This window comes from Salvelinus namaycush, chromosome 2 (genome assembly GCF_016432855.1).
Source record: "Salvelinus namaycush isolate Seneca chromosome 2, SaNama_1.0, whole genome shotgun sequence".
NCBI lineage: Eukaryota > Metazoa > Chordata > Actinopteri > Salmoniformes > Salmonidae > Salvelinus > Salvelinus namaycush.
Genome location: NC_052308.1, coordinates 36,551,661 through 36,566,120, shown reverse-complemented (window position 1 = coordinate 36,566,120; position 14,460 = coordinate 36,551,661). Strand labels below are relative to the sequence as shown.

Sequence of the window (14,460 nt, the reverse complement as noted above, 5' to 3'; positions counted from 1 at the left end):
CTTGCTCGCACACGCTTTTTCAGTTCTGCCCACATATTTTCTATAGGATGAGGTCAATACCTTGACTTTGTTGTCCTTAAGCCATTTTGCCACAACTTTGGAAGTATGCTTGTGGTCATTGTCCATTTGGAAGACCCATTTGCGACCAAGCTTTACCTTCCTGACTGATGTCTTGAGATGTTGCTTCAATATATCCACATATTTTTCCTCCCTCATGATGCCATCTATTTTGTGAAGTGCACCAGTCCCTCCTGCAGCAAAGCACCCCCACAACATGATGCTGCCATCCCCGTGCTTTACGGTTGGGATGGTGTTCTTCGGCTTGCAAGCCTCCCCCTTTCCTCCAAACATAACGATGGTCATTATGGCCAAACAATTCTATTTTTGTTTCATCAGACCAGAGGACATTTCTCCAAAAAGTATGATATTTTTCCCCATGTGCAGTTGCAAACCATAGTCTGGCTTTTTTATGGCAGTTTTGGAGCAGTGGCTTCTTCCTTGCTGAGCAGCCTTTCAGGTTATGTTGATATAGGGCACGTTTTACTGTGGATATAGATACTTTTGTACCTGTTTCTTCCAGCATCTTCACAAGGTCCTTTGCTGTTGTTCTGGGATTGATTTGCACTTTTCGCACCAAAGTACATTCATCTCTAGGAGACAGAACGCGTCTCCTTCCTGAGCGGTATGACGGCTGCGTGGTCCCATGGAGTTTATACTTGCGTACTATTGTTTGTACAGATGAACATGGTACGTTTAGGCGTTTGGAAATTGCTTTCAAGGATGAACCAGACTTGTGGAGGTCTACAATTTTTTTTCTGAGGTCTTGGCTGATTTCTTTTGATTTTCCCATGATGACAAGCAAAGAGGCCTTGAAATACATCCACAGGTACACCTCCAATTGACTCAAATGATGTCAATTAGCCTATCAGAAGCCATGACATCATTTTCTGGAATTTTTCAAGCTGTTTAAAGGCACAGTAAACTTAGCATATGTAAACTTCAGACCCACTGGAATTGTGATACAGTGAATTATAAGTGAAATAATCTGTCTGTAAACAATTGTTGAAAAAATGACTTGTGTCATGCACAAAGTAGATGTCCTATCCGACTTGCCAAAACTATAGTTTGTTAACAAGACATTTGTGGAGTGGTTGAAAGACGAGTTTTAATGACTACAACCTAAGTGTATATAAACTTCCGATTTCAACTGTATGTTGGATACGGTGTCTAATGTAACAGTGTTAAGTTTTCAGAGGTGGAAGATGCAAGATTCTTCAGATCTCCGCTGGATCACGTTGAAGGCAATGCGGTCGTGGATTTTGTAGTTGGAGGAGTGCAAGTTCCAGCCAAGGGGGTTGTGATTGCCAAGGATGACTTTCTGGGGGCTGACCAAGTAATCATTGGGATGACCGTCATAGGCTAATGCTGGAAGGAGCTGTTCCAAGGAGTCTTACTGGGTTCAACGCCACTGTGGGTAGCTGCCAGGAAGGAGTGGCAGAATGCTTTCGCTGTCTGCAGACGAGGCATGCAGACCGATGAGCATGAGGGGGGACCAGGTACTGCATGCCTGTCCAAGAGGGACCCCAATGGAATCCCAGCTAGCAGTGAAAAGTTGCTGTGGGCTGGAGTTGTTGGTGGGACTTCCTCCAAAGACTGTTAAACCCTGGTGGAGGATCCTGATGATGGAGTTGCGTGGCAAGAGTGCAAGGAGAAAGGCTACCCTTGCGACTGCTGAATTGAAACCCTTACCCCCTTGTGACCCTCTTGGAGCCTTCTCAGATCTGTGGAGAGTGAAACCTGGTGCTACGCACCCAGACACCAGGTGAGGTTGAGGTGGATGTGCAGACAGTTCAGTTACAGCCTGATGGCCAACCCCCTGTAAATTTCCAACCGCTAAAGGGAGCCAACACAGCAACAAAGGCTCCATGCTCTCCTAGCCCATTGGTCAAGTGTGTTCTCTTCCCATGAGGAGGATTTTGCTAAGTCTGATGCTGTCCTAAATCACATTCCCACAGGTACTGTCCGCCCCCTTAGCCTAGAGCGACACCAGCCAATATCACCAAGCCTGTATGCAGAGCTCAGACTCCTACTGGCAGGGATGCTAGTCTTGGGTAATCACAGAAAGCTTGAGTCCCTGGGCTGCAGCAGTAGTACTTCTTTCACCACACCCTTGGGGCTGTTTGAGTTCTCTGGCATGCCCTTTGGACTCTGCAACGCCCCTGCCACCTTCCAGAGCCTCATGCAGAAGTGTCTAGGGGGCAAGGTAAACAACTTTCTTTTGATCGACTTAATGTCATTATCTACTCAACTGACTTTTACACCCATCTAGACCATGTGTTCAAGAGGCTTGCCAAGCATGTCCTGATATTGCAGCCTACAAAATGTCAGCTCTGGCAGAGGGAGGTGGTCTACTTGGGGCATGTGGTGAGTCAAGCAGTGCCCCAATTCTGGCGTATGCCGACTTCAGTAAACCATTTCTCGCCTACACTGATGCCAGATTGGGGGGCCTTGGGGCAGTGCTGTCCAAGGTGACAAGGAGAGAGTAATTGCCTATGCCAGACGGAGCCTGTCTCATCTGGAGAGGAATGATCAGAACTATAGTTCATTCAAACTTGAGCTACTTGCTCTTGTATGGGCAGTGACTAAAACGTTCAGAGACTACCTGTGAGGGGCGAAGTTCACAGTTTACACAGACAACAACCTGCTGGTCCACCTCAACACTGCAAAACTGGGGATAGTTGCGCAGCACTGGGTGGCCCAGCTGTCCAGCTTCCAGTTTTCTGGTGAAGTACCACCCCAGTTGCTCTACCAGACTGCTGATTTTCTCTCCAGATTATCCAGCACGGACGGGCAGGTGTGTCTGATTCAACAGGAGCATCAATACCTTCTATCATTAGTAGAGAGGGTCAACCGAGGTGAAAAGCCCAACGGAGGCAACGGGCCTGTAAGCGGTTTAATCAAACATTGTTATCTCTCCTTGAGTCCCTGGGGCAAGATGAGAAGATGGGTTGGCCAGAGCAGTTACCTATGCTTCTCCAGGCATACAAAAATACTGAACATGGCAGCACCGGTCTTACCACATTCTTTGTAATGAGTGGCAGGCATGCCGGACTTCCTGTTGATGTGACTTCAGGTGTGGAGGCCACGACGCTGCAGATGGACCTTGATGGATGGCTGAGGCACCATCATGACCAGCTACGACTGGTCTAAAGTCAGGTCGAGGCATGGACCCGACATTAGCTGGAGCGAGACAAACAGCGGTACAACAAGCGGGGAAAGGACCTTCCATTGATGGCTGGTGACCGGGTGCTCCTGCAGAACTTCCGATCACATGATCAGGGTAAACTAGCCCCCCGATGACAACCACAGCCTTTTGTCATTCTAGGACACCTTCGGCCTGGACTGGCAGTCTTTCGTATCCGACCAGAGGGAGGAGACCAATACGAGAATTCATCTGAACCATGTGCAGCCTTGCCCCTGTCGACCTTCAGACCGCTCCCAGATGCAACTCATGGGTGGTTTCCCTGATGACGAACTGGGGCTGTGGAGTTGAGTGGCGATCCGAGAGCAGAGGACAGACAGAGGCATTGGTACGACACAAGTAAGGGACGTGATTCTTCCCGTGTTCCATTTACATTACTCTTGCTCTCTCTGGGCCGTTTTGCCCTGCCACTGAAACCCACTATTGTTGGCATGTTTCCCTGCTGTCTGTCTTCCTCTTGTTTAGCACTGGAGGCGGGTCCATAGGTGACGTCGCCAAGCAGAGTTTTAGACCAGGCGCGCTCCAGGACAGGGAGCTATGCAGCTCTGGATATCGCCATACGTTTATTTTATTTTGGGGGGATATGGTTCTTGTTGGGCCCTAGAAATCAAGAATCTATCCCCACCCTTTGTCTTGTCTGTCTTTCCCCCTCCTTATTTTGCCCCATAGCAGTAGAGTCATTTAAAGGGGTTGGCAGAGTCGAGCAGGGCCAAGGGTCGGTCCCATATTGTATGCAGCACCAGAGCGACATTGTAGTGCCTTTCACCATATTGTTTGCAGTGCCTTCCATTAGAATAACTATCTTGTTGCAGTGCCATATCAGAATAATTCAGATTGCAGTGTGTCACTTTTGCATGCCCGCTATTTACCTGAGAGAGTCAGACAGAGGATAACCTACCATGAGGGGAGGCTCTATTGTGTCCGATCCATGTTAACCCATGAATTTAAAATGATTTACCTTGAGCATACTTACCTGTCCTGGTCTTCTGTGTTGGGGTTGTGTGCTGGAGAATATTAAATTGTCACGTCTACTCCTGCAACTCCCCTCCGGCGTACAACGTCGCCAGAATACTAACCACCGGTCCTGGGAACCATCATTACGCACACCTGGCACTCATCATTACGCGCACCTGTGAATCATTATGATTCACACCTGGACTCCATTATCTTCCTAATTTCCTCCCATTTATATGTCAGTCTCCCATGTTCACTCACCAGTTGGTATTGTTCTTGTTTATCGGCATACTGCCTTATGTTAGTGTCGTGTTCTTGGTTTTGTTGTTTTATTAAAACGTTTCACCTGCACCTGCTTCCGACTCACCGCCCCATCATTACATACATCCTGTGTTGGGTGGAGGTTCACACTAAACTGTGACATTTCCTATCTTAATTTGACCAGTTTCTCAGAGGAGGAAAATAATCCTGCAGCAACAGGGAATTATTATGTGGTTTATAATAAATTGACAATTTTGTAGGAGTTGATACATTTTTCATTAGGGCAAATCTATTTTAAAGTGGAAATTATCAACTTTAGAAGCCTTTTTAAAGCTTGAATAGCCTGCAAGTTTACATTTACTGCTGTGCAAATTAAGATATGACATCTGTACATAGGAAGGGATAAATGTCTTATAAAAATTATGGCACACTGGTAAACAGTTCCCACCCCACATCCGAGTGTCCCCCACTGTCTAAACCCTCGGGATAGAGAAACTATATCCATGAGCTCAGTTCTTGAAAGGAACTTTAACTAACTTCCTGGTTCAGACACCACATCACAAATAGACACACCTCAGGCACTCGAAATGAAAACAGTTTTTAGACAAATCGGTGTGATTGATGTTTCTTTGGAACTCCTGGGTTTGTGATGTGGAACTGGCAGTAAACAGAAACCTGAGACATGGGATCTGCTGCTGCTCCATGCACATATATGCTTCCTGTGCCAGAGGCAACTTAGACTGACAGGGAGTTGTGTTGTCTTCATTTGGACTGAACCACCAAACGTAATGGTTCACTCAGAAATGTGACGAAGGTTGCCGCCGAAAGTCTCTTTGTTTTGACCTCTGTTGCAAAACAATAAGCCACTAAAAGTTTTCCCTCCTTCCAGTACATGCCTTTTGAACCTAGCACACACATTTATTTTACTACGAATATTTGAGCTGAGCACGCCAATTTCTCTTTCTATCACTGTTCCTCATACATGTAATTTCAGTAATCTGTAGTTTCTCATATCAAGTAAAAATAAAGATTGAATTGCGTGTCATTGGTTGTGCTCTCGTGGTTAAACATTTGCAGTGTGGATAGGAAGACTCTGGGAAGTAAACAGGTGTTGCTGACCCTTGAAAATGAAGGCAACTTTATGTTGGTCTTAGAATAGTGCTGTCTGGATGTCCTATTCCACATTACACTTAAGGACATAATAAATTACCAGTAGTTTTACATTTAGCAAAAAATAGATCATTACAATAATTGTTAGAACAAATCTTTGCTGCTGCATCTCTTTTACATGTGTAGTGAATACAATCAAATCCTATTAAATCCGTATACCACGTTTTCCAAATCCAGAACATGATTATTCTAAGGCTGCAAGAATGCACATTTGGATTTGGATTGTCTTTGGCCTGACCGGATAGCAGTTCAGAGTAGGCCCACATGACTTTCGAAGCCAGACAGTTGGAAGAAGGCCAGAATCAATATCTCTGGCCTAAGAGCAATAATGACAGACACACGTTTCTCACACCTTCTGTACTTATCAGTTGGCTTATCAGGCTTATCAGTTGGACAGAATGGGCAGTTTTTTCTAACTAAACCAGTTGGATGAAGCTCACTTATCAGTCACGAATAAGAAACAAAAAGCAGTATAAAGGAGTTCCAACAGCACTCATGACAGCAGCAACATGACTTCTATCATTTTGGTCTTGGCCCTTGTTGCCAGCGGTAAGACCTTTTTGCATTTTTAACAGACATGGCAAGTAGATTATTGTGTTTAAATTATCATTATATCTCAAGGAACAGTGTTTTCAAACGTTTTATATCGACTGACAAGCTATGGTTTTTCCTCCAGCTAGCTAACCATCTCAGCATAGCTGTGGGAAGTAGTTTGGGGGTGGTGGTGCCGCAATTATTTTTGCCAACGATGCAGAAGAAAAAAATGTGCCTGTACTGAAGACAACTATATTGGTCTGCTACTACAGGTCTACTTATGTGACAAAATGTAAACTAAATGTATTCGAGTGTTTACCAGCATTTGTAACTTGAGTCTGATAATTATCTGTACAAAACAGTTAATCTGATAATACTTGTAGAATATAAAAATACTTCATTGATATATGTTTTCCAGTTTCTTGAAATACTTTGCAAATGCAACTTCTTTTTAAGTGAAAACTGAAATGGTCTATTCATTCCTTTTGCATTTTAGTAGACACTCTTATTTTTTACTGGTCCCTTGTGGGAATCGAAACCCACAACCCTAGCTTTGCAAGTGCCATGCTCTACCAACTGAGCCACATCATCACAAACCACTTGTCTAAATGTACTCAATTACTGTATTGTGCAATGTTTTTTTTTCATGGTGATGGAAAGTCATCAGGTGCAAACCAGCCTATGGACAATACAGTAATGTACATTTACATTAAGTGATTTGTAAGGATGGTCAATTACTATTGAACAAAATACTGTTGTTTTCCATGTTATTTGATCAAGAAAAATATTTCATTTGATGTGGATGTTTTGTGTCTTTGCCCATAACGTTGCACCTTTTGATGTAAATGTTTGAGGACAGGGTTTCGTTCTTTCAGGATTCCATTAGAATGACAATTGCAGAGAAAGGGACAGGGCAACAACTCTTACAAGTACAACTATTGAATCCTGCAAGATACTGTTCTTAATTATACAACTACCTTTTTTGCCAAAGCAGAGATGCTGAATTTTTTGCTGTTGCCCACCTTACAGACATCTATATCAATCCGCTAATACTAGTAAAGTCACAGTGCACTACTTTTGCGTATTAATATATTATTTCTATTCAAATTTTCCCTACTTCCCGCAGCTATGCATCTCAGGGACACTGGCCTAGAATAGGAAATCTTGACAGCCCTATACATAGCCTATAACAGGGTTGGGGTCAATTCCATTTAATTTCAGTCAATTCAGGAAGTACACTGAAATTCCAATTCTCTTCAATGCTTTTCAATGAGGAACATTTGGAATTGAAATTTGGTTCACTTTCTGAATTGACTGGAATTTAAATGGAATGACCCCAACCTGTAAATAGATCTATGTGCAACACTCCAAAGCTGTTATATTTATGTATGCGTCTCTTTTACCTTTATTTAACTAGGCAAGTAAGTACAAATTCTTATTTACAATGACGGCCTAGGAACAGTGGGTTTACTGCCTTGTTCAGGGGCAGAACGACAGATTTTTACCTTGTCAGCTCGGTGATTCGATCTAACAATCTTACTGGCCCAACGCTCTAACCACTAGGCTACCTGCCACCCCTTGTGTAATAAGTCCTGGTTGTCCCTCTTCCTCGTCTGCAGCATATGGCTGTGGAACCCCAGCCATTAAGCCTGATACTACCCGCGTGGTCAATGGCGTGGATGCCCGCCCCAACAGCTGGCCTTGGCAGGTGAGGATGTCGAGACATGGGTTTCGTTCAAGATGCTTCAAATGTTAACTAAATGTTTAAAAATGTAAATGGTGCTGAATGTAACTTTAAATAGGTAAAGTGATGGAGGTGCTGACTGACCGCAACTTTTAATGGTAATGGACCTTACAGGAATGTTTAGATGGAACAAACTAAAGTGTTCTTTGTATCTACTGTAAATCATTGATAGTTTTGAGTAAAAGTGAAGTGTTTATGATATTGACTGTGAAGTGTTGATGGAGCGGACTCTAAAATGTTAAGTTTAGGTTAATTAGCTAAGTGCTGTAAGAATCTACTGATCATTGTCAGTCTTTGTAGATCTCTCTGCAGTATGAGAGGAATGGTGAATACAGACACACCTGTGGTGGATCCCTCATCGCTACCAACTGGGTTATGACTGCTGCCCACTGCATTGAGTAAGCCAGCACACACAGACACACTGCGGGTATTTTTAAAGGTGTTAACCAGCACAAAACAGTGAAACAAATAAGCAATTGTGTTTGACCAATGGGAAGAACGGGTAGGCCTATAGGTCTACAAAATGATGCTTCATGGGCAAGTTTTTTCCCTATTCCTCCATACAGTCTGAAGCTGAATTATCGTGTGGTTGTGGGCAAGCACAACCTGGCAGAGGCTGAGCCCAGTGCTCAGGCCTACTTCCCAGCTAAGAAAGGAATCATCGTGCACAAACACTATAACCCTGTCCTCCTGTCAGTAGGGTAAGTTGGGCAATGGCATGTAAAAACACAAGTGAAACTTTACATTTACACTATTAACGCAGAATATTCAGATTTATAAGGAATAAGGAGTTCATAACCTATTAAGTATTAATTAAGTATTAAATAGTTTATACACATTGGTGGGAAATTGTTCTAAATACTGAACTTATATATGGTTTCAATGGCCATAATAACAGTAAACTAGTAATCAGTAACAGTTTCTGATCTATTCTGATCCATTCAAACTCTAATTTCCCTGATGACCAGCAATGACATCGCCATGATCAAGCTGGCAGAGCATGTGACTCTGAGTGACCAGGTCCAGCTGGCTTGTGTCCCCGCCCCCGGAACCATCCTGTCCAATAATTACCCTTGCTACATCACCGGCTGGGGAAGACTCACCAGTGAGTGATGAGTGGTGTGGGTGTGTGTGCGTGTCCGTGCATGCTTCTGTGTCTCTGCCTGTATGTAATTGCCTGTATGTAAGACCAAGACAGCATACTGTATGTCTGTTCTCTTTCATTACAATCATGCTCATTATCCCCCTGCTGTGTGTGTTCCAGCCGGAGGCCCCACCCCCGACACCCTCCAGCAGGCCCTGATGCCCGTGGTAGACCACAATACGTGTACCCAGAGCGACTGGTGGGGCGTGTCCATTCGCAGGTCCATGGTCTGCGCCGGAGGGGACGGAGTGGTAGGAGGCTGCAACGTGAGTCAGACACACACACCCATAGGGCTCTGGTATAAAGTAGTGCAATATAAAGTGCATAGGGTGTCATTTGGGGAACAGACAATTAGATATACAGGAGATACAAGCAAAAAAATTAAGATACAAGAAATTCAAGCAAAGCTGATGAGCATTATATTTTCATCAACCTGTGTGGTAAACATTTCAAAGATATGAAGTGTTTTGTGTTCTGTTTCAGGGTGACTCTGGTGGCCCACTGAACTGTAAGAACTCTGCGGGAGTATGGGAGGTGCATGGCATCGCTAGCTTCGTCTCCGGCCAGGGCTGCAACTACATCAAGAAACCCACCGTCTTCACCCGTGTCTCCGACTACAATGAGTGGATTGATGAGGTAACCAGAGTTGCTGATGACCAGATCACTAAACACATCGCTATACATCACCACACAGGGTTGAGGTCAACTCCATTGCATTTCAGTCAATTTAGAAACTCAAATTCCAATTCCATGTCCACATTTTCCTCAGAAAATAATTGAAGAAAATTGGAAAAATTGGAACTTACTTCCTGAATTGTTGAAATGAGCTTGACCTCAACCATTTCACTGTTTGAGTGTTTTGGTGTTCTTCTTTAGTTCTGTTTCAAATGTGTTTGGTTTGCCTTGTGAAACTCATCTGAGCCTGTATTTTGGGTTTCTTTCAGACCATGATGGACAACTAAGACGTGTCTGTGTGCTCTTCAAATAAAGACCTATAAATACATGAGAAAATATGTTATTTTATTGAAATATTGTCCTCAATGTTTTGATTAACGTCAGCTTAAAATATGTGATCATTATTTCTTACAAAGCTGAGAGCAGGGCATATTCCTTGTTCTAGCTTGAAAGTTAGGGCCCAAAATATAGATATTGTCTTGACCAGTAGGGGGCCTCAGACACTAGTGAATAAACACCTCAGATGGTACAAACCATTTGAGGTTTCATTAAATTGCAGACATTTCTGATTCAGATTTCCTCCTCATCATGCCAGACATTGTGTATAATCTTAATTTCTTCATTTGAACATAATTTCTTCGTGGCATCAATTAGCTCCCAAATAGGCCTATTTTTCTAATGGTTTAACACTTCCAACACTTTTGTATCAGGGTTGACATTTGTATTATATAAGGTCATGGACTACTAGTGAAGCACAGTCCTCCTCTCAAAGCATTATGCCACAATTCAAGCATATGCGTGTCATTCCACGAATAGAGTGCCTTTTGGGTAACGTACATTTTGTCACCTAGTTATGTCACCTAATTTTAACGTTCTGTCATAAAGAGTACGTTCAACTTCCAAACAAACATGTTTTCCGATCTCAAGATGTTAAATTAAGAGAAAAATTACTATAAAAGTTGACATAACAGAGTTGACGATTTTATCCTAAATCAGCCATAACTGTTACGCGGAGTGGAACAAGGGAACCCAAGAGCAGACTCAGACGAGAAGACTAGGATGATGTAACCAAGGTATTTATTGAAACATAGGGGGGAGATGGAGTGCAGGTCAGGGGAAGCTCGGGCGGGTTGCTGGAAACCAGGTGCGGAGACTGAGGCTGGAGCGAGAGGGGTTGAGACAAGGTAAGCAGGTCCGTAGGGGAATCCAAGGGAGTAGTAGAGCAGGGAATCCAGGACAGAGTAGCAGGATGATGAGACGTGGAACTGGAGACAGGGACCAGAGTCAGAGCGGGCAGAACTGTAGCGGAAAACAGCGTCAGGCAAGGAAAACAGGCACGACAGAATAACAGGATCTGAATAGTAACAAACGGCTAGAACCGTAGACTGACTGAGCAGAGATTACAATCTGGCAGCGTGGAAGTGGCAGGGCTGAGTATTTGTAGAGGTCTTGATTATGGAACAGGTTGCAGCTGGTGGGGATCTGCTCTGACTCCAGCACACCTGTCTTCGCCCACACAATCACACACACAGAGAGATAGAGAGAGAGAGAGAGATGGAGAGAGAGAGAGAGAGAGAGAGAGAGAGAGAGAGAGAGAGAGAGAGAGAGAGAGAGAGAGAAGGGGAGAGAGTACTGGGGGAGTGGCGGCAGGTCAAGGAGACACAGGATGATCAGTAGAGGGTGTTGCTACCACAGCATGCATATTAAAATGTATACAATATTTTCCTCAGAAACTGCCTTGCCTTGCAGAGTATCTTGCAGCCAAATGCCACATATCCCCATTCAAAAGGGAAAATGTAATTAAAGGACATTGCATGCTTCTTTTCATTGGCTCAGTCTCTCCGGCTATGTTCAATTGAGATTGCAGCCGCACACCTGACACCAAAACACCTGTGTCTGTCATAATGAAATCCAATTCCTTTTCACTTTGGTCCAAGACAAGTAGACATTTTGTATGGTTTGTAATGTTGAGTTGAAGAGAGAGGGGTAACAAGCGAAGTAGACTAAGAAACAACAGCAAATATGAAGTGAGAGGGCCTTATTTGTGAGGCCCTCTCGGTCCTTGTCAAGGATGGGCTATTGCAGCAGACGACCACACTGGTTCCACCACTATCAACTAAAAACATGAAGAAGCGGCTCCAGTGAGCACGTGATCACCAACACTGGACAACTGAGGAGTGGAAGAACATTGCCTGGTCCTACAAATCCCAGTTCCTGTTGCGTCATGCTGATGGCAGAGACCATGGCCCCATCCTGCCTGGTGTCAACGGTGCAGGCTGGTGGCGGTGGTGTAATGGCGTGGGGAATGTTTTCCTGGCACACGTTAGGTCCATTGATACCAATTGAGCAACGTTTCCTTTTCTTGTAATATTTAATTTAACTTATTCCCCCGTTTTTTTCTGACAACAAACAAAAAACATACATAGACAATTGAGCAATGTTTCCATGCCCCGAATAATTCAGGTTGTTCTGGAGGCAAAGGTGTGTCCAACATGGTACTAGATGGGTGTATATTTGAACGAAATGTTCTTCTAAAACATTTTTATATGTTTTATAAGAACACTTTCATTTTGAAGAGGAGCTTTTATTTTGAAGAGAAATCCAGAAATTCCCTTACATTTTCTGGCTTAACATGTGACAAACCATGTGACTGAGAGTAGGTTACAGGCATTTCACTGCGCAGACTGGAGCCAGACAGTCCCTGTGTCAAGAACAGTTGGCATTTCATCTGCTTTGCTTTGAGAATGAATTCAGATGCCTATCCCGAGAAGAATCTACATCTGTGTTCAAGAGGTAGGCTATGTGCTCTTTGTTTTATTCTATTTTTGGTCTCCCTGTTCGGTTTAGTTGTCTGATAGTAAATTGATTATATTCCAGAGGCTGTAGTGTAGTGGGTTGAGAGATAATGCCTGCACACATGCTTATCAAATGCAATATTTACAGCTGTTCAATGGCATTTTATTCTTCAAGAATATAAGTTAAAGCTTCATAATGGTTACAACTGTCTTATCCTATCATAACCCAGAGTATTGATAGAAATATATGGTTTTACTCCATTGTTTGCAAAAAATTAACAATGTCTTTGTAAAAAAAAACGATAGTTTCCAAAAAATAAAGTATAATTTCAAATCAAATGTATTCGTCAATATGCTTCGTAAACAACAGGTGTAGATTATCACAGTGAAATCCTTACTTATGGGCCCTTCCCAAGAATGCAGAGAGAAAGAAAATAGAGAATTAATAGAAAAGTAAAACATAATAATAAAAGTAATAATAAATGCATAATGAATAATGATAACTTGGCTATATACACGGGGTACCAGTACAGAGTCGATGTGCAGGGATACGAGGTAATTGAGGTAGATACAGTACATTTGGAAATTATTCAGACTTCTTGACTTTTTCCACATTTTGTTACATTACAGCTTTGTTCTAAAATGGATTAAATAAAACATTTTCCTCATCAATCTACACACAATACCCCATAATGACAAAGCGAAAACAAGGTTTTTAAGAAATGTTTGCTAATTTATTACAATTAAAAAACAGAAATACCTTATTTACATAAATATTCAGACCCTTTGCTATGAGACTCGAAATTGAGCTCAGGTGCATCCTGTTTGGATTGATCACCCTTGCGATGTTTTACAACTTGATTGGAGTCCACCTGTGGTAAATTCAATTGATTGGACATGATCTGGAAGGGCACACACCTGTCTATAAAAGGTCCCACAGTTGACAGTACATGTCAGAGCAAAAACCAAGCCATGAGGTTGAAGGAATTGTCCATAGAGCTCTGAGACAGGATTGTGTCGAGGCACAGATCTGGGGAAGGTACCAAAAAATGTCTGCAGTATTGAAGGTTCCCAAGAACACAGTGGCCTCCATCTTTCTTAAATGGAAGAAGTTTGGAACCACCAAGACTCTTCCTAGAGCTGGCTGCCCGGCCAAACTGAGTAATCGGGGGAGAAGGGCGTTGGTCAGGGAGGTGACCAAGAATCTGATGGTTACTCTGACATGTCTCCAGAGTTCCTCTGTGGAGATGGGAGAATATTCCAGAAGGACAATCATCTCTGCAGCACTCCACCAATCAGGCCGTTATGGTAGAGTGGCCAGACGGAAGCCACTCCTCAGTAAAAGGCACATGACAGCCCACTCAGAGTTTTGTCAAAAGGCACCTAAAGACCCTCAGACCATGAGAAACAAAATTCTCTGGTCTGATGAATCCAATATTGAACTATTTGGTCTGAATACCAACCATCACGTCTGGAGGAAACCTGGCACAATCCCTACGGTGAAGCATGGTGGTGGCAGTATCATGCTGTGGGGATGTTTTTCAGCGGCAGGGACTGGGAGGCTAGTCAGGATAGAGGGAAAGGTGAACGGAGCAAAGTACAGAGAGATCCTTGATGAAAACCTTCTCCAGAGCGCCCAGGACCTCAGACTGGGGAGAAGGTTCAAAGTTATCCCAGTCAAGCATGCATTTGACTTGCTGAAGAGGAGACTGCAGTCAGAAACCCCCACATGCAACAATTGAACTGAACATGGCTCTGCAAAGTAAAGAGTAAAGACTGAATGTCATGAAGTATCTAAAAAATTAAGATATCAAATTAGGTTACAGCCTTGCAGGCTTGATGTACTTATTTAAGCCTGCGGGGTAAACGTAGCCTTGAGACTGGCAATGTGAGACTAGAGCAGGGCTCTCCGACCCTGTTC

The 14,460-nt window shown here is 43.4% G+C and overlaps 1 protein-coding gene across 1 annotated transcript; it reads left to right on the top strand.

Moving 5' to 3' along the window:
- Positions 1-6,086: 6,086 nt before the first annotated feature.
- On the top strand, positions 6,087-10,072 carry LOC120025736 (chymotrypsin-like elastase family member 2A). The gene is made up of 8 exons (XM_038970338.1): positions 6,087-6,196; positions 7,801-7,889; positions 8,226-8,323; positions 8,492-8,626; positions 8,894-9,030; positions 9,190-9,335; positions 9,553-9,705; positions 10,014-10,072. The coding sequence occupies exons 1-8, from the start codon at positions 6,157-6,159 to the stop codon at positions 10,029-10,031; spliced, it is 816 nt and encodes a 271-aa protein (XP_038826266.1). The 5' UTR covers positions 6,087-6,156; the 3' UTR covers positions 10,032-10,072.
- Positions 10,073-14,460: the final 4,388 nt, after the last annotated feature.

Excerpts from the sequence above, each read along its gene's own strand:
- LOC120025736 (XM_038970338.1), top strand. The coding sequence starts at position 6,157 with ATGACTTCTATCATTTTGGTCTTGGCCCTTGTTGCCAGCG. Across the intron at positions 8,324-8,491 it reads ACTGCTGCCCACTGCATTGA|TCTGAAGCTGAATTATCGTG; the intron begins GTAAGCCAGCAC and ends TCCTCCATACAG. Across the intron at positions 9,031-9,189 it reads CGGCTGGGGAAGACTCACCA|CCGGAGGCCCCACCCCCGAC; the intron begins GTGAGTGATGAG and ends TGTGTGTTCCAG.